Below are 25,184 nucleotides of genomic sequence, written 5' to 3'. Positions count from 1 at the left end.
TCCCTGCTCTCCATCCCAAGCCAAGCTGAGGGCAGCTGAAGTCAATCATGTATGGGGCAGGTCCTGCAGAGCCGCTGTAGCTTGCAGCAGCAGGCGGTCGGTGAGTGCAGCCCCAGTCAAGGCATACCCGTCCCAAGAAGAGGGGAGACTTTTCACAGAAGTATGTGAGGATATTTTTAGTGGCTAAAATTGGCGTCTTTACTGAAACATCGACTTTCTAGAAACAGCAAAAAGGGCCCTTATCTCTTCTTGGAAAAACCATCCTTCCCTGAGTTTTCAAATACTGGGCCTTGAAGGCAGAACTATTAAAAAAAAAAATCACCGAAAGGTGTTACTGTGGACAAACATTCTTTCCTCGACCCTCCTTGCCGAAAACATCGCAGCCGTTTTGGCTGAACTCTTTAAAATTATCCATCTGAGGGCAGTTACTACTGAGGGTATAAATCAAGCTAAATGGTTAACTTTCGGCTATGTTCTAATTAGTAGAGAACAAGGTCTTACAATGGAAAGAATCAGGGAATAAGTGACTGTAACTGCTTACGGCTCAGTAACAAATGGCCTAACAAAAGAAAGCATTGTGAGGAGAATATGAATAATGTGTAATACCTAATTGTTTTTTTTTTTACTGCTAACCCTTCTCCTAGAGTTTCCCCCTAACCCCCAAATACGCTCCTTCTGCTGCCTTCCTCGGGTGTTCCTGAGTGCCTGGGAAACAGACAAAGGAACGAATGAGAGCAGGGACTCCATCGGCCAGTCTCGCTCACCAGCGTGCTGCAGGTTAAGGGGAACAGCTGGAGCAGTGACAGGCTGATGGGAACAGTCAGTCATTTTGTTGTTCAGCCTGCAAGGCGCTACAGCGTTCCGACAGATCAAAATGTAAAGAGACAGTAGCACCTGTAGGGTACACAAACACCATGTTTACAAAAACCACCTTACCTCTCAGGCATGGCCAGCTGTATAACCTTAAGGTAGGATATTGGTCTGAGGTGGAACTGCTCTAGAGCTTGCAAACCAAATTTCAGCCCTCCTTGCAGAGAAGTGAGCCCTGTAATACTGTCCTGAATTCACTGATGCTTTTGTTGGCTCCTGAAAAGCTCAAGTAATAAGCTGATAGGACAAAATAGGTTTTCACTTGCACCTTCACAGACCTAGTAACAGGGAACAAAACCCCCACGGTTTATATAGTCAATGTTATCTGTAGAATAAGTTTTCTTCTTAGTACTTCAATCGCTAATTAAAAACTGGCCAACTGGGCAAAGCAAAAGAAAACAAATAACCAAACCAAAAGCTCCCTTCTCTGTAGAGTTAACTAAGCAAGTAACAGCTGCCTAGAGCATCAACTTACTACTGAAATTGCTTGACTGAAGTCAGGCAGCCAACCTTTAAACCCAGCTGATGGATCCTGATTGATCCAGCTGCCTCCTGCAGCTGCTTTCTGAACTGTAGGATGCTGGTACAGAAACTTGAATGTACGTTCTGGTAAGGAAGCTGCTGAGCTGCTAATGCCTTCGTCGGTCTGACATTCTTGTCATAGGCAACCAAATCTCAGTGAGAGTACAGTTGGTCTCCTTTACAGAGAACTATACCCACCTTCCTTTATTCTGTGTCCATGAAAAGAAGATTCTATGTTAAAAAGGTTACTGGCCTGATCCTGATGACATCTTTCTTTTTCCCAAATATGCGAATGGATAAGCCTCCTCTGTCAGACAATCTACTCATTGTAAAAAGCCATATAATTTACAGCAGAAGCTACCTCCAAATTTGTGGAGTCACAGTCACAGTCAGCTATTCCACGAGAGCGAGGATGCTTAGACCCATGTTCCCACGCAGGATGAACAAGCAGCTTTGTGACAGAGCATCCAAAACATTTTCCTCCAACTTTCTGATCATGAACTCCATTGTGCTGTTTCACTCTCGTTTCAGCTAACCAGGAAATTTAGGTAAGCTGACTAATTTTGCCTGGATTTATCTGGATTTGGCAGATGTCTAGAGGCAGCAGACCTACTAGGCAGGTAGTTTAGGCAGAGAGCTGGAGGGAGGAGGAGTTATACTGCTTAAAGCCATCGCCATTACGTTTATCTGCCTTCAGCCCTTAGTGTTTGAGTGAAGGCTGCCCAATTCCCTGTGTTGTCTATCAAAGGCGGCCTTGAATTTGCTTTAAGCACAGACTTTGCCTGTGGTTTAGACAGTGAGAATGCTTTAGAGCTGCAGCGCATCCTCCCTCGGTGGGTTAACATCTGGATAGGGTGCCCAAAGCGTAGCTGGCAGGCTGCTGTGTGGTGAAGGAGAACATCTGTTTATGGTCACTGACAGCAACTGCTTGCTCATATTCGTGCAGACACAACCAACAGACTTCTCGGGAACAACACATATGATCAGGCATAATGTGCAAAAATGTACGCTTTATTTTAAAACCAAAATTCTTTATATGAGGCTGCATAGGAATTCTGCCGGTAAACAGCCTATGTGACTTAAAATGGAGTCACTTAGATCTGAAATTTGGTCATGAAAACTGGAATTTCTATATGCGGAGAAGAACACCGCAGCATCGGACCATATTTTTATCCTGGTAGTAATGTAATAACAACCCTTCAGATTTCTGTTGATTGCATCGTTCTCCAAAAATTAACTTTTTCGGAAGAAACTTCTCTTGCTTGATCTCAGACAGAAAGAGAACAGTAAAAATCTGTTCAGTCCTTTTTGTCATCAATGAATCGCCAAAACTAATACTGACTTCGAAGCATGTTACGTGTGCATGTCCGTGGGGAATTTAGTAGGACAATATATCTCTTATACTCCAGTTATTTCATTGACTTTATTTTTATAGGAAAGAAAATCAGGTAAAGTAGTAATAGTTCACTGACGATAATTGACCAAAAACCCCACAATAAAACAAAGCCAGACTCCCAAAGCGTTGAAATTATCTCATTTATCTTAAGGAAAAAAAAGTCAAAAGCACAAAAAGCATTTTGGTCAAATTTGATGTTACAAAACATTTTTTATATTTATTTAATATCATGTTTTCCTACTCTGTAGTTATACTGTATATTTTCTGAAAAAATAATATGCAAACAGATTATTGCATAACACATCTCTTCCAAATTAGCCCAGAAATATTCACTAAATTAATTTTTAACACAATAAGAAAAGTGTTTTAATATTTTACGTTTAAATTCCAGAGAGTTTTATCACGTAAGATATTCTGTGGAAAGCAGCACCTATTTACTTCTTTGTAAGCCATTATGATGATGGAACTAGCCTCTCGGACAAAATAACAGAGGTGATTAAAACACAAGCTGAATAAAGCAGCTCACCGAGTGGGTTCTTGCAGAGTGAGTATTTCACTTGGCTGTGTGTGTGTGGACTATTTTGCATAATGGTCTACAGACCTCCTAGGATTTTGCTATTACACAAGATACATATACATAGTGCGGAGACACAGAGAAGTGGTATTTCACATTATGTCTATGCTTGTTTAGGGCTCACTGTCTATGTGGAATGAGTAAAAGTAATATTAAAAGAAAATAATTATTAAAAAGAAAATCTTTCATTATGCAAACAAAGAAAAAGACTGTATTTTAGAGACAGTTCAAGCATATACAGCATATACATAATAAAGCTCAGGCGTTTTTTTTTTTTTTTTTCCGTATTAGCTAAAGAAGCAGTCATGAAACTTGTATATTGGCTTAAAACGTGACAACCACCTAGTGCATTCTTCTTGCTCACCTTTTAAAAATACACAATCTGAGATGGATACATTGCACTGCTGGATTTTACAATATATATTTCAAATTTACAAAAATACAGAAAAACGAGATTTCTTGCACTCAGATACTGAGCATTAACCCTTTGAGTACTAATTCCCACCTGCAACACTGCAGAACACATTCATCTGACTTACATGTTTTTATAACATTCTAACAATTATAATTGTCATCTTTATGTACACTATTAGGAAACGTATTCCTACATATTAAAAAAAAAAAGGTAGAGACTAATAAACTGCTAATAACAGAAAAGTAATGGGTTGAAGTATGTGAAGATTTCTGCAACATATACACAGAAAATCGCAGACCGATGATCTCTCAAGGGAATTTTCTATTTCCTCTCTGCAGCGATGTAGCAATTACATGAGCCTGCGTTAAGACATGACAGCAAACTTTCTCATGTGGCCATACAGAATTGTGCTTTTTCTCTTCTTTATGGATGCACTGCTCACTTCCCACTGTAGGCGTTTTTGTCTCCTCTCTATGCTCCTATTCACTTTCTGCGATCCATTATTATTCTGCACCCTTCCTATTTGAAAAAAAGCAGTTTTATTTCATATAGGGATAATTATGATGCAGTTCGCTACTGTGAGTCGATGCTTTGTGTCCAGATGTTCACAGAAACATGAAAAAATTTCTTGCCAAGAGCCTTGTTAATAGAGAATGGTACTGACCCTGGAACGCCCTACAATTCAGCAGAAATCATGAACATAAAGAACTTCTCAGAAGGTCAAATTTGCATTAAAGGATGAAGACGATCTGAAATTTGCTAGGGGAGGAAATGGGTTTTCAGAAAGCAAGTGGTGAAATTAATAGATGGACTCTAAGAAGGTGTGTTTTCAGAAAATGACTGAACGTTCTCTTTCCTGACAACCCTGGACTACATTGGATCATGTAACTAAATAGACAGTATCATATATACACAGTGTCTCTGAACTAGAATAAGCTATTTTAAGAAAATAACTGTAGTCCTCAAAGAGTTAATGATAAAACTGCTCTACCTTAACAGATGTGGAAAGGTTATCGTGAAACAGCTTACAGATTTGTTCAAAAGGCATACTTTACAAAGAAGTGTAAAACTTGTTGAGACAATTGCTATTACACCGCACAGTGTCACATACAATGAGTAGTGCATGCTCTGTAAAGACATTAGAGTGGACCCTTATCAAAGCTATCATATAACCTTATACAAAGGACTGTGCCACTTAAACTAGTGCAGAGTGATTTTTTTTCTGTAGATTTATAATGCTCTAGATTAATATCAATAGGGTTTTTCACAGCCTTGTACAACACTTTTTTTTTTGCTCTTTTTTTAACACATGTAACACTAGAAAACAGCAAATGGTATATCCTGACGTATGTCATGCAAAATACAACCAATACAGCACCATAGATGTAACAGAGACATTACCTAGCACTTCTCTCCAACAAGAAAAAGGACAGAACAGAGACTGTACATTACACTTTACAGGCCATATGCTACAGAAGATCTTTAGAGGCAGTATCACTTTTGTAGATCTAAAAAGCTGTAATTTTATAAAATCCTGTTTATCATTTCTACCATAGTCACTTCTGATTAAAATCCATGGAACAGTAATAATATTTTGCTACAAAAATAAATAAGTAAAATTTAAGATGCTGATATGTTTAGAAAAAGTGTCTGAAGTTACCACAGAACAAAAGCGAAAACGATGAATGAAAACAATGTATTTCTAAAGAAATGTTGTTCTGCGTAACAAAAGGATATTGCCTCTCATATTCAATTGTCTAGATTTCATTTTCTAATTATCTTTTGCAATATTTTTATAACTTTCTTTTAAAAATAACTTCACTTTAAAACCGTCACTATCTCTCTCTTTAGACTCTTCTTAAGAAAACAGAAATAAAGATGGAAAAGCTGTACAATTTACTGATGAGCTACACAAATATGTCATCTTATTGTTTGGAATAAAAACAAAGCTAACAATGGTTTAGGGGAAAAACCACGTTATGATGGCCCATGAACTACACAGTAGTTTCATTTTTCCAAGGGCCAGTTTTGATATTTCCTGTACTATCTGAGCTGTATATCATGGCTTCGTGCACGTTTCCCTTGAGAATTCCGTTGTGATTCGTCGTATTAAACGGCAATGACTGTGTCCGTGGGTGCATTTCAAAATGAGCTGGATGGTGCACAGTGTCACTTTCTGGCATTTTCGCACAACTATATATTACAGTACTTGCATCGCTACTTTCGGGCTGGTTGACAGTAGGATATGGATCGCTTTTTGAGCAGCAGGCCCGTCTGTGGCCTGACTGGCTATCATGCGTACTGTGGGGACTGTCTGTATGTGAGCTGTGGATGCTGCCATCGATACTTGAAGGAATGTGATAGGCGTATTCTCTTTCACCTGCAGACCTATGCCGACTGAAATAACGTGGCTTAGTTCTGCTTTTCAGACATCTATGAATGTGCATGTTGGGTCTGAAGGTTCCCTCGTTGTGGACGTGAATGTGAGCTTCATCATCGAGTAGCTGATCACAGTGCATTTTTGCACAACATGGTGTCACTGGCGAAAGGCAGTTAACGTGATTTTGAACCGCTTGTAGGTTAGTGAGTTTGCAGTGGCTAGCCGCTGGATGATTAAACACAGCCGATTTGTTGGGACACGGTGATTCCTGAAGACAAGGTGCATGAACTTGAGTGTCGCCATTGACATTAACCTTTGGGCGCACGTTAACTTGGACAGAATAGGTGTTTCTTCTAGATGGGCAACAGGACCACCAGCAATGCCACACATCATCTCGCTTTGCACAGTGATGGATCAGGATGAAAAGCCCCAAGGTCACACAGAAGGCTCCATAAAGACAGCTAAATATCATATCCAAGAAATGACCTTGAGATACTGCAAGTGCTCCAAAGGTCCAAGTGGCAGTAAACAGGAACAGAGTGAATGCTGCGGCTCGAAGCTGAGCCTTAAATGAATGCTCATTTTCCAATAAGGAAGAAGAAATCATAGAGCAGGTTGCCTGGGGAACGGACACAGAGTCTGTAATATGACCATGGCCCACCTCAGTACTTGGCATTCTCTGCGGATCTTCCGTCTTTTCCTTTAGCTCGTACTTGCGTTCAGGATGGCGCTTCAGTTGCACGTACGTGCATAGAAAGTAAACACAGGTGACTAGCACAATGAATGCTACTGGCCCATAAAAAGCACCAAGACTAGGCTCCCATGCCATCCAGCAACTGAAAACAACAAAAAATAAAGACAGTCAAGAACATTTTATAGCCCACATTAGATGTACTGGACAACTGACTGATGTGAAACTGGGCTTTCTGACTAACTTGTTTGACCCAACAATGTCTCAGAAGCTCAGATAGGGTCATTGTGAAGAAATGGAGCATTTCTTTAATATCAATTAAGCTGAGGCATCACTTTCGTATTTTTTAATAGAATAAAATGTCTAATATAATTTACGGGATATTAAAGCTGAAAATTTCCAAGAAATGTAGGTCAGTTTAGAATCTAGAATTGCAGTGAAGTATAAGACCATTTATGTCAACCCTTTTTTCTCCTATTAAAAATGTCAGTGCTAATACTTTGATTAAAAAGTAAATGAGGCATAGTTTATACAATCTGTGTGAGCAATAGAAATGTACAAATTTCAATGGTTTGTATGAATGAACATCGATACAAACTCTTACAGAATCTTCTTGTTGCCAAAGTAGAGAACAGCCAAAGTAATAAGAGAGGCTGAAAAAAGACTTTCAGTTGAACGGTCACTGCTTTCTGCAGTGAGTGAACCCAAAAGACACACGCCATTTCTGAATTCTCCACTGTTTCTGAAATTCCTGGGAGTTAATTTACATCAATTTGAATGTCCTCAGAAAAATTAAGGGAACTGATGGTCTCTTCGTGTTACACTGGTAGCATAATATTATTGTAGCAGGGATCATTATTTGCTAGGCTTTACATAATACAACTATAACTGTTTTAGAGCAGCTTAAAATAGATCACAGGCCAGTATGAGCTGAGTAAGCCTCAGTCAGCTACATAATTTAGTAGCAGTCTAACAGGACCATCCTGAGGATGAATGATCTAATCAAATAAACATGGGGGAAGAAAATACTTCTGGCTAATGAAATCCCAGATGGAAACTGGGAGAACCTGGGTCGGGGGGAGAAGGAGTATTTGCCTAGTTTTTACTCTTCTCTATGATCTGCTTTTAGCCGCAGTTACAGACAGGGAACCGAGCTGGTGGTATAAGCTAGTACAGCTGTTATTAGGTTGTTAAACTCTAAATATTGCATGGATTTTTGGAAAGAGGAATAAGTTACTTTCCTTATCTGTTGGACTAGGACAAGAAGTAATGGGCTTCAACTACAGCAAGAAAGATTTATATTAGATTTTTCAAAAAGTTTCCTAGGTGTTAGGACAATTAGGATAATAAGCTGTTGGAATAGCGTGGTCTATCCACTATCAGAGCATTTAAAGCACCTCAGATAAATAACTGTCAGGAATGGTTTGGATATAGCTAATTTCCCACTGGGTCAAAAAGACAGACCAGGTGATTTGTCATGATCCATTCCAGCTCTAACAGCGACACTGTGTGACAGTTTGTACTCATTTAGGTGTGTGTGATTGGTTGCAGTCCCTCCAATACAACGAGGAACCTTCTCTGATATCACATTCTTGCCAAGCCAGGAATCATCTACCACTTCCTATAAGAAGGGCAGAAAGAATTTTTCTTCTAGGCTGAGAACCTCTCAGCTAAAAAGAGTCAGTCCCACTGGGTATTTAGCACAAGAAACTGCAGAATAACTTCTTTAAATTTTTTAAATCTGAACCTTAAACAAAAACATACACACATTTATTAATGAACTTAGAGACACTCCAAGGAGTATATATTTTGCTGTCACACATGCACATGAAAAGATTCCCTGAAAGACAACTGTGAAAAGATAGGTAAGTTACCACCTATATTTAATTGGATAAGCAGAGAGCACAAGGCTACGTGAATACTTGAAGTACATTTGAATGCTGCATATTTGATGCAAAGTGGAGAATAGAATGCTCCCCAGTGGAACAGTCTCTTGGGATGCTCTTATTTCAAGTGGAATCTCATTTTGGATCACTTAAAAAATCAGTTCTGTAAAAAAAAATGTTCAAGTTTGTGCATCTACATTTACTGTACTAATACTATTAAAAATGAATAAGGCATATAACTCACTATGCTGTTGTTGAATTAGAAGCTGTCTTTTTACTCAGTCTTATAACCACCCCTCACCTGTGCCTTGTTTTTTTGCACGAACTGTGGTACCAGGTATTGATTGGCTATGATTACTATGATTAAAGAAGTATAACCTCTTTAACTGTGCCAAAATGAAAAATGTCTCACATTTATGAACATAAATAATTGAGTCTTTTAATATACTGTTGATTATAAGTGATTGTCTAATTGGATAAGTTTGAATAAATATATGAATATGAGTTAGGCCCTAGGCAGAGCAAACAGTTAGCCATGGTACGTACTAATTTATTACCAGAATTTAAATTTCAATTACCTATAAAAATGCCTTTAAGGAGCCAAATGCTCACTTACAAACCATTCTCCCTTGTTTCCACTTTTTTTACCCAGAACAGAACTAGTTTCCAATGTATTACAATAGATGCCCAAAGCAGTAACTAAGAGTGATGTCCTCCAGAGTACTAGCGCTGGCAGAGTACTAATATATCCGTTATTGTGCCATGCGGATCATTTACACAGAACGCATTTAACTCTGCAGTCTGATTTGTTTTCTGTTACACTTTTATGGAAAGACTTATTGTACTTCATTGATGTCTCATGTTTCGTGCCAAGAATTAATAACGATATGATGCCTGGACAGCCTGTGGAGGTATATTGAACACTAACACACTAGTACACTAGAGGCTATGTCAGGATTGCAAGACATTGTGACTGGAACATTTCTAGGTGGTGAAAATCCAAAATAATTGGTTTTTAAGAGCAGGATGGGGGTGAAGGAGGGGGAGGCGGGATTTTTACTGTCCTTTTTTCACATAATTATTTGTAAAGTACTTCAAATAAGTCACCTGAAGGATATAAATTCAAGGTAGATAATGAATTGAAAGTATTTAATTAATTAGTAGCTCCATTAAATAGGCTATCCATTAGGTACTTTTAATGTCCTTTCACTTATTCAGATGTAAATGAGGAGTAATTCTGTAAATGAAAAGTGATTCTATTGACCGTAATGGAGTAAAATTAGTAGAGGTGAAGCAGCAAGCCCCAGATTAAGACATTGCTCTTTCATAGCTATTATTTAATAAAATTTCATAATAAATGTCATCCCAAATGGCATGTCTGTACACTTTATGAAGTCAGTTACATTTATCAGCATAAGATAAAGAGTGTATTTTCTTTAAAAGTTTTACGATAATAGTTTATACTTACTACGGTGCATTGCCTTCAATCCCATAATTATTGATATTGGTTGCTGCTGTAATCCCACATATAATAAAAGGGACTCCACCACTAATCAGATAAAATCTGTCGAGAGATAATAACCGATATTTTAATTTGCCTGACTTGTAGTCGAATACTGCTTTTTAAATAATTGTACCTTCTTGAAGTATCTCCAGTATACAATATTGCTGAAATATTAAATACATCCTTAAAAGCAGAAAAGCAAAGAATGAAGTATTGTCACAATAAACATTGTAGTTTTTGAAGCAAACAGCTTAATATTTAATATTTATATGGACCCACTTTTAACAATCTCTTAAGTCTTTAGTAAATGTAGTTACTATTGCAGTCACATGAAGAACAAAACCGTGTCTAATAAAAGAACCTACGTGCCAAATAAAGTTATTCCACTCACCTAGATATTTCTATTTAATAGTTATTAAATATGTAAGCATTATAAATTAAAAATATTCAGACAAAGCAGCTGTGTTCACTTTAACCTGAAAATGTTCCCAGGGAAATTCAGTGAAATCACAGAGACACTTCCCTAACTCCTGGATGACAAAAGCCGAGTTCAGTTTGGAAAAAAAAAAGGGGGGGGAGCCCATGGCAAAATGGTTTCTTTCTGCACAGAGGAGAAACCTGGAGAAATTAGGAGGATTAAATATCCCTTTGCATATACCACACTTTTCTTCACTCATTCAATACCCCAGCCTTGCAAATGCATTAAAATGTGAGGGCCTCTAAGAATTCAGTAAGATCTCATAAATATCCAAGAAGAGTGTTAACCTCTCTGTAAAGACCTGTATTCGAAGACTGAAAGCACATAGTTTCACACCCCTTTAACCAGTTAAATGCCATGGAACCACTTGGAAGCAGCAGTCATTCCACCGTAGAATCACCAGGCTACATTAAAGTCCTAGGGGATGTGTCACTGAAGTCGGCATCCTGCATTTCTATGTCCGAATTCAGCAAAATAAACCACCATCGCATTTTCCATTTACCTAAGCAAAACACAAAATTACGCACGGAGCACAGCGCTTCCACCGCTGTGGGTCTCTGAGGTGCAGAGCACCGGCCCTGTGCATGTGAGGCTACAGCTGGAAGGAAAGCCACCCAGTGACAAAAGGGAAAACGTTCCACCGCACCTAGAAGCTCAGCGGATTCTCTGAACATCCTGACTCATTTCCTGGTTTAACCAATGCTCTTCTGTCAGTAGACAAAATTAGTTTCCTTTCAAGCCACTCCTCTGGTGCAGGAAACAGTATGCAGGGATACAGACGCTTCCCAGTCACTGCTATTGTGTTGTCCATCAGGACTAAGAGGAATTTGATAATGTGTGGGACACGTTCTGACCAGAATCTGGCCACTAGTTTTCTATAAGGTGTTATAAATATTGGGAAATTTCACAGCCATTGCAAGGCAGGATTTTTACAGAAACAGAGTTATAGTAAGATTAAACAAATCAGCATTTAAATCAAACCCAGAATTAGTGTAAGGATTTCTTAACCTCTTTTCACCACTTCCTTCCGAAGCAGAATTAGAGGCCAGGCCTCAGAAAATGTCACGTAAACATTTACAGTCAATCTTTGTCCTAATGGTCTAAGCTGTAAACAGAGCAGAGAAAATCATCCTCCACATTCATAAAAAAGCCCTTCAGATTTTATAACTTCAAAGTCATTAAGTATATATTTTTTCTTCTAACTTGGCTTATTCTGTGGGGCTCAACAAATTCCAATGAACGAGCTGCCTCCTTACAAAATCCATTCATTCACTGCAGTTTAATGATTGTACATATCTTTTGACTTCAGCATGTTGAATAAGCTAGTTTAATAGCTTATTATTATTTTTAACAAAGACATGTTCAATGACATTTTTGAAATTCAGGAAATGACTAGGGTAAGCAATGAGGCATAGAAAAGTTAATCCCAAATTATCTAAGAAATAGTAAGGAGCAGAAAAATAGGAATACAGAAGCAAGTATAGGAAACTGCACTTCAAACTCATCTGTGATTACACCATAGAATTTACCTACAATGCAACCTATAATTTCATTTTTTGCAGTGTTGCCACTTTTTACAGATTGGATACATACATTTAAATCATTCCTTATCTAAAGTCTCAGACAAGCCAGTATTTGGGTAATCTAATTCATATCTCACACTTTCATCAGGCTGTTGAACACTACAAGAGTAGCATCAGATGTTCTGGAAGCAGTTAGCTACACAGTGCTTCAGAAACGTGGCAAAATCTAGCCAAATTCCTATCCTGGCTCATTGCTAAGAGAAAGAAAATACATTCTAGAAACGACATCAGGTGAAGTGAAATGGTTTCAGTGTACCCGAGGTGCACTGTACTGATATCTAGCACAGCACTCTGCCTGCCTTATCTCATCGGGGGGAAAAAAAAAAAGTAAAATAGCAAATAGAAATGACAGTGTATACAAATAATTGGCCATTGCTGGATTCAGGATTCTTGAAGGGTGAAGGGAAAAAAAGTCTGCCAAATAGAAGAAAAGTCAGCAAGAGAGAAATGGGAATAAAATAGAGTGAACAGAAAATATAATCAAAGAAATTTAAGTTAAATTGTAAGAGCAGGATTGCATACTCTTGTTCATTTGTGTGAACTCATGGATACCTTAAACAATATATAAAGAAGAAAAGATCACACTGGAAAATCACCAAAGAGAAGAAACGTTGTTCAAGAGGATCCATATGCATGTTAGTTGTGAGGCAGTATACTTAAAATTAAAAAATCTAGACCAGTTTCTATGCAACCATTAGTTTTTATCAATTTCTTCTTTTTCACCCAGATGAGATGATCAGGACAAAAAAGTTTGAAGACAAAGCTGAAGTAGAGTTGATAGGGCATGAATAAAAAGTGAAAAAAATGCAGATAATAAGTAGCTATGCTTCATGCTTCCAGAAAACCTTTTATGTAAGAGAATCAAAGTGCTTTATAACATTAATTAATTTAGCCTTACAGTCCTCTGTGTGGTCGATAAACATTATTATCCCTGTTGTACAGATGAGAAAACAAGCAAGGAGAGATTAAGTGTTCAAGGTCACGCAGAAAATCTATTTCAGTACAAGACTTCTTAATTCCCATCCTATGTTTAAACACAAGGCACCTCCCTGTTACAGTAGATGAAGGGACTTGGCAAATCATGGCATCCAGGACTTTGTCTCGAAGCCCAAGAAACACGACTGCCTCTCTGTGAGTTCACGCAGGAGCAAGACAAATATAACCTTATCTAAAGGATCCTCTGGTTAGGGTGGTGCCCTCCCAGTATTCACTAAGCCTTGCCAATGACTGCCTGCCTGTTGGTCCCTACAAAGCCTGACTTGAGGAGGAGGAGGAGGAGGAGGAGCCTGTGTGTGCTATTCCCTGTGCAGCCCAGATACTAACATCCGCTGGTATTTCATGCAGCAGTGCCTGGGCACGTACAGATTCTCCAGACCAGTTAAAGTGGTCTGAGTGTCGTAACTGGAGAGATGCTGGGTTCTGCTGCTTTTGCTGCTGCAGACAACTTTTGGTGTCTTTAAGCCATACAAGAGCAAAAGTAAGGGGCGACGCTCCTCTCCAGTAATGATCATTCACAGCACAATATAATAAAGCAGTACCGGAAGGATGAACCTTGCAGACTGAGCAAGTACACGCTTTTCAACCACCTCCCCCTCCCGCCCATCCCCACCCCCCAAGTATATGTTCTTATTTTGAAAAAAATGATCAATCTTTTTCCTACACTGTTTGCCTAACTTACATTCACTACTTCCTCTCATGGCTATCTTTTGGTGTTAAAGCTTTAAAGGTCCACATCCTTTGGTTCGGTAACCAACTTTTGTCTTCCAATTACCTTTTCTAGTTTCGAGTTAATTTTCTAATTTTTCTCATCAAGCCAGCGGGCTGTCTCCTCTTCACAAAAGAACATGCAGTAACTCGGGACCCAGAGCCAATTTCATCTACTTGTGTTACTCTCCTACCATTCAAGAACACAAATGGTGATACTCAGGCCACCAGTAACAAGAGTCCTACACGTAGGCAGAAGTAAGAAGACAGAAGAACCCTGCTCTGTCGGATGTGCCTGTTATGATGAAGCCAGCTAATACAGAGGGCTTGGCTGGAGACTAGATAACCACGCACGCAAATCTTTAAAGACTGGCAAGCCAGAGGAAAGAAATTAAAACTTTTTTCCAGCTAAAATTTGATCTTGACAAGCAGTTAATTTATATAGTATTTTAAAATTGTTTTATAGGGAAAACTGTAAACTATCTGTGGGATGATTTGGGGCTTTGAAGCAATTGCCAAGCTGTTGCTTCAATAGCCCTAGGGAAGAGTTTTTAAAATTTGTACATTGTTGTTGCTGGTCACCCAGGGATGTCCTGATGATTCCTAGCAGGCTTTCACATCAGAATACATCTATTTACTGAAGCTCATTCTATCACATCTTCACTAATATCATTATCCAAGCTAATTAGATTAAAGCTAGCCTGGCAGGCCTCAGCATGCTGCACTCGCACCTCTTAGTTGCAGCGTAGGCAACACCTACAGCCTGTAAACCAGGCTATGCAGACACGCTTAAATGATGTGCAGTCATTTGTGGGGGGAGGAATCATACTTACCGAACGTTAGAGGGAACCCCTGAGTTCCTGCTGCAGCTGCCTGAGACCAGTAAGTACAATATTTTTTACTACATGCACTGACATAAACACAAAAAACCCCCAACAGAGCAGCAGACAGTGCTTGAGGTGATGTCCCTCTGTTGACATCACGGCTTACTGTTTTCCAGCTTCCTTTCAGCAAGAACTCCTCTTGTAAGGCAAACCCTACCACAAAATACTGGGAGCTACATAGCCAATCTGATAGAAACAGGATAATGTCATCAAGAATGACTGCAATAGCCTGCAGGCAGCATCCATTCTGCTAACTTAACACACAGTATATTCCTCTAAGTTTATTTCCATAAATATTACTCAGTAAGTCAGCAAGTAAAAGGAGAGCTCTACTCAGTGATGAATCTTTTTGCTTGAGTGTCTGGCTATTCCCTAGCCCAAAATTGTTTCCAGATTAAGAACCTTGACTCTGGAATGAATTCTTCCAAAAAGGAGCAGACCTTGGCTTTGTGGGTGTAACGCAAGACTGATTTTAAGGTTTTTTTGCAGAGGTTGGCAGAATGGAGATGTATCAGGAAGTGATTTAATAGCTGCAAACAGTCTTTATTGCAGACATTACTTGATTAAAATGTATGTAGATTTAAAAGTATTCCTCTCTGCGTGCACGTCTGGAAAGGTACATGTTAGATACATAAAGATATCAGTGAAACATTAATTTCTTTCCTTAGTACAAAAAAGATCCATCTGTTTTGCTCTACTTATTTCTAGGGTACAGTTCATATAGGAAGAGATGTCAATCTATTAGCCACTTGCAAAATAAACATGAAAATAAAAGAGGAGACACAGCAAAATGACTCTCCCCTTTATTTTTCCTTAAGCTGGGATTTGATTTTAACATCTTTGTGAAAATAATCCATACAGAAAATGGTCATTAACTTCTGAGCTAACCAGATGCCACAGTTCAAGTACCCGGCAGGCAGGCAGACAGATAAGTAGCTGCTCTGTAGAAAGCTGAATTTATGAGCCTGACTTTCAAATTATTCTTCCTGAATTTTTCACGCATCACATCATTCCATGGTCCTTTTTCCTGGGAATTTTGATAAAATAAAAAGAGGACTTTGTAGAAATGATGGGATTTTGAAAATAGACTTTTCATAAAAAAAAAAAAGTCATTTTGAATCCTATTCCCGGATAGTCTTGACTTATGAACATGTTTACAAATACTGTGTTTTGCTTCATGGCCTTGCTGAAGAGAAATAGCCTGTATTTCTTAAGTGCTTTTTCCCTGTCTGCAAAGTAGAATATAAACATGGAGAATACATTTAAAAAAAAAAAAAAAAAGGAAAGCAAAGAAAAACAATCTACTAATAATGCTAAAATAAACTCTAATATTGCAAGTCAACCTCTAAAAGGTTCTAATAGCAGAATTAAGAATTGTGTGAACACTCTATTTAGCACCTTTATGTGGCAATATTGTTATTATTTTTAACTGCCTGTTCACGGTCTTTTTGTCCTTTTTTTTGTTTGTTTTTCACTCATTCAGCACGAAAGGAACAAAGCTCACTGGACAGGTAGTTATTAATTTTTATATATATCCCTTTTATCTAGATCTTATTGCAAATTAAGAGCTTCACAAACATTAATTAATCAATCTTCATAATGTCCTTGTGAGAATATATATAACCTTCTCCATTCAGAGGCAGAGACTAAAACACAGAGACGTGAAAGACATAACCATTAAGAAAAGTCTCTGCAGATTTGTTTGCTCATCTTAAGATGCCCAGGCCTCCATTTAACAAAACTAGGCTCTAATTTTTTACTAGAATTGGCCACAAGATAGGAGTTTAAATACTTTGCTGGACCTGCCCTTAGAGACTCATAATATGGGGACCTGGACGATAAAGCAGGAGAATGTTAGTCGGTGTCAGAAGATGCGAAACCTCACCTATCAAATGGCTTCAAAGCCACTTGCTTCTCATGTGAGCCCACTGCCCTAGATATTCATACTGAGCTGCTCTTCCTTTCTGACTGGGTCAGATGATGTCTCACGCACTGCCAGTTAGCTACTGTGAGAATTTAGGCCCTGGTAGTTGAGGAAGCCAAGAGGATGTGCTGAAGCTATTTCTGTTCAACTTCCTTGGTTAACACCCTTCATGGCTAGTGTAGCCATTATATCTACTTCGGTATTTTGCAGATGAAAAGGAATTTACCGGCTGGCAGTACAGTTGCAGTTTGGTTTACCGTGACCCTGTAAAACAGTCTGAGCCAGCAGAGAGGACAGAGAAACAAAAATGCATATACCCAAAAAAATAAAAAAAGAATTCAAGAACTCAAAAAATGTTTAAACGAAAACTCAGAAGAAATAGAAGGGAGTTTCTTTTACATAGAGATAACTGTATTGTCTCTTGGTGAGCTAGGCCAACTTGAAGAGCCATTGTATCTAAGAAGCAAGAGAGACATTGCTTTTTTTTTTTCTTTCTGTATTATTGTAGAATGCCTTGGGGGGGGGTTGGAAATCAAAGAGAGAGATGATTCTTACAGTGCATTCCATGCTGCAGTTTGGCACTACTGACTTCTACTCTTGCTCAGGCATAATGAATAGATGACAGGGTAAGGAGGTATTCATGCTGAATGTGCTTCTGAAGGAAAGAAGTAAAATATTAAGCAGCATGTTGATGAGAAAGAAAATATATTTATTCGTATTTCTTAAAGAATCTATCTATATTTTAAAGAGTTTAAAAAGAGCATGGAGCTCATAGAGAGAAAACTGTTTACGTTAATGCTTGAAGAGAAATAATAGGAGGAGAAACAATACTCATATGTTGAGTATTTTCTATTTGCACAACCATTTTATCCCTAGGGAACACAACAGGCCTTTCAATTCTGTTTCCATAGTTAATTTCTAGTAGTAAAATACCTGATACTCTTGTTCGGAGCAATTCATTGCTACCTCATTTTTCCAGGCATTTGACTACTCTGGCATAGAGCTGTTAGCTGAAATTATTTTGCAGTTCCAGCCTACTGAATCAAACACAACTGCTTCACCGAGCGTTGCAGTACACCTTTAGAAAGTCAATTACCATCAGAATGTCCTTCTGCCTTTCAAAGGGGAGAAAAGAACCATTAACCTATCAACCCTCATCAAGACAAGAAATTCTGTTAACAGCCTATATATGACAATGCCATTTTATATAATATGAAAGTGAAATGAAAAGTAAAGCATGCAAAGATAGTGATAATACGTGCTGTACCTTTATGTTGTCACATATTTAATACTCGATTCACATTATATTAGTATCAATGTTTTATGACTGCCAGTAGAATCACCTTGAATTTTAAATAGAAAATATGGATTTCTTTGGTTTTACTTGATGTTATATTTCATTAAGCCTGCCAAGGAACCAAATGAAACGACTAGGAGGAGGAAATATATTTTAATTTGGATCAACTGTGAAAGTCACTGACAGGGGGTTCTGGTCTATGTTCTCCTATGACTAAATTTTGAAATCATACTTTTAAAAAGGAATTTATGTCAACCATTATTTTATTATGGCAGTTACCAACACAATTCCCTGAATCCCCCTGTGTTTCATGCATTTTTGAGTTTCAGTTACTTGTTTTGTAGGTAACGTTTTTTTCATCAAGAAGGATGAAATTTTTAAAAATTACTGCAGAAGAAAAAGCAAATGGACCAGTCAAGTCCTTGTTTTGTAATTTTAACATCAACTGAAAATACACTATTTTCAGCTTTCACAGGAGGAGAACCTTTGGAGAGTTTATTCAGAGGTTATTCATTCACTACTTGGTATAAGTTTGGTTTTAGATACGAAATGTATTTGTTGTATTAAAAAGAGATATTCTGAGACCTTATTTTTTATTATGAGCTATATTGCCAAGTTAGAGCTGAATAATTTTGATTGCATGAGCTTCACAGGTGATATGTGACATTATCCATTTTGTAGAGAATAATACTCTTAGTTTTATTTTCTGTTAAGTTCTTTGGCTGTATATGCACAGAATGATTCAGAAGATATTCATGACCAAGCAATCAGTGTCATGAAGACAGAGACTTCACTGATAGACCCAAGTTGCTTGTTCTTAGATTCGCTCAGCTGAGCATTCAAGACAGGTGTGTGCAAACACACAATGAAAAGAGAATACAGGAACTCCTGAGAAATATCTTTAGGAAGGACACATTAATTCTCTTCTGCTAAATTCACATTTTCTTTTCCTTTTCCTCTTGTATAAGTTAATGACCTTACATGAAGGGCAAGATTTTTGCCCCCAGTGACAGACATAGCTGAAATTGTTTAGGAGAAAGAGAAAAATACAAGAAATGCCCAGAGATGTGAATTTCCACAAAAACTGCATTGTTAATTTGCACTTTTTTTTGCAAGCCTTCTATCCTTTGATGCAACACGAAGCCCCTGTTCCAGAGGGCAGGTGATAAAGAATCTCATCGTTCTCTACTGAACTTGTATGTGGGCGCAGAAACAACTGAAATCTGATTTCCTACAGATTTTGTCTTATGATTGTGTCTGGTGTCTAAAAAGGTACAGGGTCCTCTTGAGATCTTTCCCATAGTTATGCCATCTCTCTATCATTTCAGCATTCCCTTCTGTTGAGATATTTATCTTTGTTATTCACATGCCCATCTAGTCATGTGAAACTTACAGGAGCTTAATGATGTCCATCCATCTCAGGTTGACTAGCCACGTTATTAGACAGGGAAAATCTCAGCGACACTCACATACTTAAACAAACCGTTTCTTTACGGAGATCATAATGTAAATAAGAACAAATTTCCATTTTTCCACTACAGATAATTATAGAAAATGTGAACTTTAATGGTTCAAAACCTAGCAGACAAACAGGAATATTAAATTCACTGTTTTCAAAGAATATCCTGTTTTTTTACAATAATACCACAATTTTTACTTTAGTTTACTGAATCTTGAATGATAAATGTTGCTCTTACTACTTACAGCGTGAAAACAGTAGGAAGAAAGAACAGCTCCAACAAGCTAGAAAACATATTTATCTCTTCTGCTGTCCCTGAAACATTTCAAGCATCTTATAAAGCCTGTTTGATTGATACAGGCCATTAAAATAATGTGTTTAGGAAATTTAACGTTGCCCCATGAAATTTGCCATTACTGCCAAAAAAACCCCCTGCATTTCTTCAGTGAAAATGAAAATTACAGCTTCACACATAATTGTATGCAAAACTGCTGAATGCATCAGCAGGTTTCTGTCACATAACAGTGATTGGGTGGGTACTGTTATACAGAGTACTCTCAAAAATACTTTAAAATTACACATGTTCTGGCCACCATGTCACATACATATTTTTAATAGATTCATATATAATATATTCATATGTCCTTATAAAGTGCTTTCTTATTAAGTTTACAGAACAATGGTAAATTTCATCTGCTTACCTAGATTTGTTTCACATATCCTATGCATATTCTTAAATGACACCCACACATAATACAGAAGACAAATTTATACTGTTTGTGTATGGATAATATATGGAGGTAGCTCTGTCAGCTTTTAAATATTAAAATGTTAAGATATTAAAGCATTCCTACTGCTTCTGAGGATTTTCCCAATAAGCTAATAAACGCCCCATCTGTAAAATATTAAGGATTAGGTGCTGCAGTCCCAAAATTAAACAGAGACAGTGTTTCAGGCTTCTGCATCTCTGGTTTTACAATTATGTGCTAATCACAATTTACTTCTACCTTCCACCTACTTAGGTAATTGGGTTTATTTTCAACTGCATGTATCTAAAAATCTAATCACACAGCTAGAGCAAGATGTATCCTCAGGCAAAGTGAGAGAACAGTCTTGTTTGAGACATGAAGAAACCACACACTAAATAAAAATAATATCATTTTGATTATTAAATCTTCTTGGTCTACGAGAAGTATTCAGTCACAAACCCAGAGGGCCATTTAAAATTGAAAAGCATTTATGCAGAAGATCCATGGAAACCACAAAACTCGTTCTATTGAATCTTACGAGTTACCAAGCTTTTGTCATTGACAAATCCAACCCACACTTTTACAGAAAAGATGAAACAGTTTCCTGAAAGGAACTGTTTCTGATGTGAAAAGCATACAAGCAGGTTTTGAATTCCTCTAAAGGCCATATTCAGTGAACAGTAAAGGAGAGACTCTGTGCTTTATTTTGGTTAATTTTAAAATATTTTGATTAATTTTTTTGAATAGTTCTAATAGTTTTACTGTTTGCCACGGGTCATGAGTTAAGGAGGGGGGCATTCATTCACACAGAATACTGCTTTCAATCATAAATAAAACCATACAGAAACACTTTCCTGTGAAGTCAGTGCAAGATACGGATGTTAACATCCTCAGATACACCCTAAGTGACTGGACATATCAGTTCTGAAGGCACTACATTTTTGATTTATTTACCAAGAATGCACAATGAAAAATCTAAAAAAAAAAAAAAAAATTATGTGTAAGGTGCGTGTGTAAGTTAAACACGGAGCTTTTTCTATTTTTATATTTCTACCCTCATATTGTCTTTGTTCACAAATACTTGCTGAGAAAAAATATCTCAGTACCTATCCGGAGCAGGAGAAGAGAACAGAGTGCCTGCCTCAAGAATTAACTTGTACTCCACAAAGACTAGAGTTACTTAAAATTTATGCGCCAGAAATTTAAAATGGGAAGCTGCAAAATATAGCTCAGGTAAAAACCGCAAACTATTAAGATGAAAGACTTTCATTTTTTTCCAAACAGAAATTTTTCTCAATATCTATTACCTAATCACTTCTACATATTGACTTTAGTTTCCTTTTCAGAATAACAAGACATATCAAGAATGTTAGCATCTCCCATGAATGATAATTCAGTTTTACAGCAGGCCACATTTGGAACATGTATATATAGTATATGCAACCACTACTTACATCTAAATGGACTCATATAGAAAGAAAACATTAGAAATTTAAAACCTAATAATTTGATTAGTTGGGAATAACTGCTCTCCTTGACTTGGTAATATGATGGTATTCCAATATTTTTTAAAGCACATTTTATTACTTCCTGTCATTTTTCACTAAGCAATCCTTCGTAACAACAGCTTCATTTTCATAGAATAGTTTTGCTTGGAAGGGACCTTCTGTCATCTAGTCCAATGACCCTGCAATGAGCAGAGACATCTTCAACTAGATCAGGTTGCTGCATGACCTTGACCTGGTCTTGAATGTTTCCAGGAATGGGGCATGTACCACGTCTCTGGGCAACCTGTTCCAGTGCTTCACCACCCTCATTGTAAAAATGTCTTCCTTATATCTAGTCTAAATCTACCCTCTTTTAGTTTAAAACCATTACCCCTTGCTCTGTTGCTACAGGCCCTGCTAAAATGTCTGTCCCCATCATTTCTATAAGCCCCCTTTAAGGACTGAAATGACACAATAAGGTCTCCCTGCAGCATTTTGTTCTCCAGGCTGAATAATCCCAACTCTCTGAGCCTGTCCTCATAGAAGTGCTCCAGCCCTCTGATCACTTTTGTGGCTCTCCCCTGGACCCGCTCCAACAGGTCCATGTCTTTCCTGTGCTGAAGGCACCAGAGCTGGACACAGTACTCCAGGTGGGGTCTCACCACAGCAGAGTAGAGGGGCAGAATCACCTCCCTCGACCTGCTGGCCATGCTTCTTTGGATGCAGCCCAGGATATGGTTGACTTTCTGGGCTGCAAGCGCACAGCTCATGTCCAGCTTTTCATCTACCAATACCCCCAAGTCCTTCTCTACAGGAGAATAACCAACAATAACCAACAGCCATCATCGAATACGCCCCATTTTTGTCAGGGCATAACAAAGTTCCCTGCCTTCTTAATGTTGTACACATTGACCGGTCAGTGTACTCTGGCCAAGCAAAAAACTACTATTCATAACAACATGCTCTGAGGCAAGAAACAATTTAAAGTTTACTTTGGTACAGTGAACTATTATACCAAGTGAACTTGCTGCTTTAAGTGATAGTGAGAGAAACCCATCTAAGAATACTCAAAAATCAGGTGTCTGGACTCTATTCTGTGATGGGGAAGACAGGTTCTCTTTCCTTGAATTAGGTGACTACGGGTCAGCCATCACACTTGAGTGCCGTGAGCACTGGATATTCAGTATTCTGGCATTAGCACAAATAGTGCTAATTTCCTTATGAGGCAAGGATACTTTCAATTTACAGGAATGGAAAATCACTTCTGTCACAACTCTATTTTATTCTTATTTCTGCAAATTTTTAGAAATTTGCTGAACTTCTGCAAAGGCTGAAAGAGCTGGGATTAGAGAATCAGCATCCTTGTGGACTGTGGCAGAAGGAGGTGGCCACCATATGATCAGTTTCTTTTGCTATCCCTTATATTCTCTCATCAATAGTTTACGTAGACTATGTGCAATTTCATGAGAATTACTTCTGTTTATAAACATGATATTTATATATTTTACATTATGTAGCCATGAATTGTAATTTTACATTATGTACCTGTGAATTTTAATCATCTGCTAAACTCACGGGTTTTTTTTCATGGGATTAAGAATGATTTTTTTGTGCTTTATTTCAGACTAGGTTACAGTCCATACATTTCATGTTTGTGGTCTATTCAAGATGAAAGCTAAAAGGAAAAAGAACTATGATGGGAGGAAGAAATACATTCCTTGGAGATTTTAAAAACTTGACTGGCTGAGGCCCTGAGCTAACTTTTAAGTTGGATCTGCTTTGAGTGGAGAGTTAAATTAGATGACTTTCAGATGTTTCTTCCAAACTTATTATTTTTATGATTCTATGATTATCTTATTATTCATCGTTATCTTTTCCGTCTTATGAAGGTCCATCCATACCAACTGTCAATCCTGAAAGAAGGGCTCTTTAGACCTACGGCTCTTCTAGTTTCTATAACTCTGTAAACTGAAACATATGCAGTACTCAGAGTAGACTGGTTCACAGGTGAGTGAGCATAGCTTGAAAATTCCTATAATTAGACGGCCATGTGCCTAGAGCCAGAGAGTTCTTCAGAAGAGTACAGTGCATTATTAAAATGTAACTGAGATAGGACAGGACTGAGGTCAGAAAAAGACCCCACTTCACATCCCATCAGCAATGCCCACAGCTGTTACTGTAGCAACGCATAGTTGCAACAAAAGAAAAATTTATGCTATGTATAAAATCTATTATTGTATTACTTATGTAAGTGTTCCCACTGACTTTGGTCAAGCTCCATGAGTGAGATGCAGACTTGCATGATTTTGTACACAATTGCATTATTCTTTTGCAGAAACGGATCTAACCACTAAAGAATGCTAGTGAAGTTTCATCCTTACAGTTTGCAAAAAGGAAAACGCTTACTTTTCCATGTCTGTTTTCATGGACAAAATCTTATACTAGGATTTATGCAATATTATCCACTTCTACAGCTTCCAATTTATCACCTTGACAGATATCCAGGTAGCCAAGAACTTAAAATGTTACCAAGTAGGTGTTATTAAATGTAACAAGCAGCAGTGAAGCACCGAAGCATTAAAGCATTATGGAAATAACTTTCCCTCATGATTTTAGACTTTTGGCTTCTTTCTGGAACACTTTCTCCTTCATATTCCATAGGAAGTAATTCAATCTGCTAATCTAGAGGCAGCAAAAAGCATTCCCTTTTACTGCTATACCTAAAGAATGATTATGGATTACCCTGTTATTAAATCATAGACAAACTGTATTTAATTAATGAATTGACTCCACAAAACCATGGAAATTTAAGTTTATGGGTAAAAATTCAGGTTGACATTTTGTCCTTAATTCACCCTGTTGAAAAGCAAGAAACAAAGGTACAGTTGCATGAGTTCATGAGTGTCAACCCCAATTTCCAGCTTTAATGTTGAGGTTTTTTGCTGTTGTCGGTTTTAGTCTTATTAAGTTGAACTATGGGAAATATTATATATATGATGATGGCATGAACATTTGCTTTTTCCTGTTGTTTAAAAACTGACATACACAGAAATCTATTTTTGGTGATCCCTATCCCAGATTTTAACCAGAAGCAAAACCAAGGCTTTTCCATCATATACAAAAAGGTCAAAGGGTAAGTTTCTAAAAAATATCAGAGTTTCTTGGAGCACTCAGCCAGAAGTGATCATGAAACTTCGAAAGAAAAGAACAAGCAGACATAAAGGAGAGTTATCATTATAAATAAATAATAATTGAGAAATATTAATTAAAAGCTAGAAATGACATGTCATTTCCAGAATGTTACTGTGTTAGTAATATGGAAAAAGAAGATCTGAAAAGGAATGAACAGCAGTCATTCCCATCTTCACAAAACTGTAGGAG

At 37.7% G+C, this 25,184-nt stretch overlaps 1 protein-coding gene across 5 annotated transcripts in view; it reads right to left on the bottom strand.

The window, feature by feature from the left end:
• Positions 1–2,639: 2,639 nt before the first annotated feature.
• Positions 2,640–25,184, bottom strand: part of ADGRA1 (adhesion G protein-coupled receptor A1) — a 272,861-nt gene continuing 250,316 nt past the window's right edge. For 4 of the 5 annotated variants that reach the window (XM_063339128.1, XM_063339129.1, XM_063339130.1 and 1 more), the window contains 2 exons: positions 10,203–10,298; positions 2,640–6,993 (listed from right to left, as the gene is read on the bottom strand). In XM_063339128.1, coding sequence (XP_063195198.1) covers positions 5,772–6,993; positions 10,203–10,298 — 1,318 coding nt within the window. In that variant the 3' untranslated portion in view covers positions 2,640–5,771. The remainder of the gene's footprint in view (positions 6,994–10,202; positions 10,299–25,184) is intronic. The other variant, XM_063339132.1, reaches the window with a different exon arrangement.

Source organism: Chroicocephalus ridibundus, chromosome 6 (genome assembly GCF_963924245.1).
Source record: "Chroicocephalus ridibundus chromosome 6, bChrRid1.1, whole genome shotgun sequence".
Taxonomy (NCBI): domain Eukaryota; kingdom Metazoa; phylum Chordata; class Aves; order Charadriiformes; family Laridae; genus Chroicocephalus; species Chroicocephalus ridibundus.
Note: the sequence above shows the minus strand (reverse complement) of the source record. Positions and strands in the feature narration are given on the sequence as shown.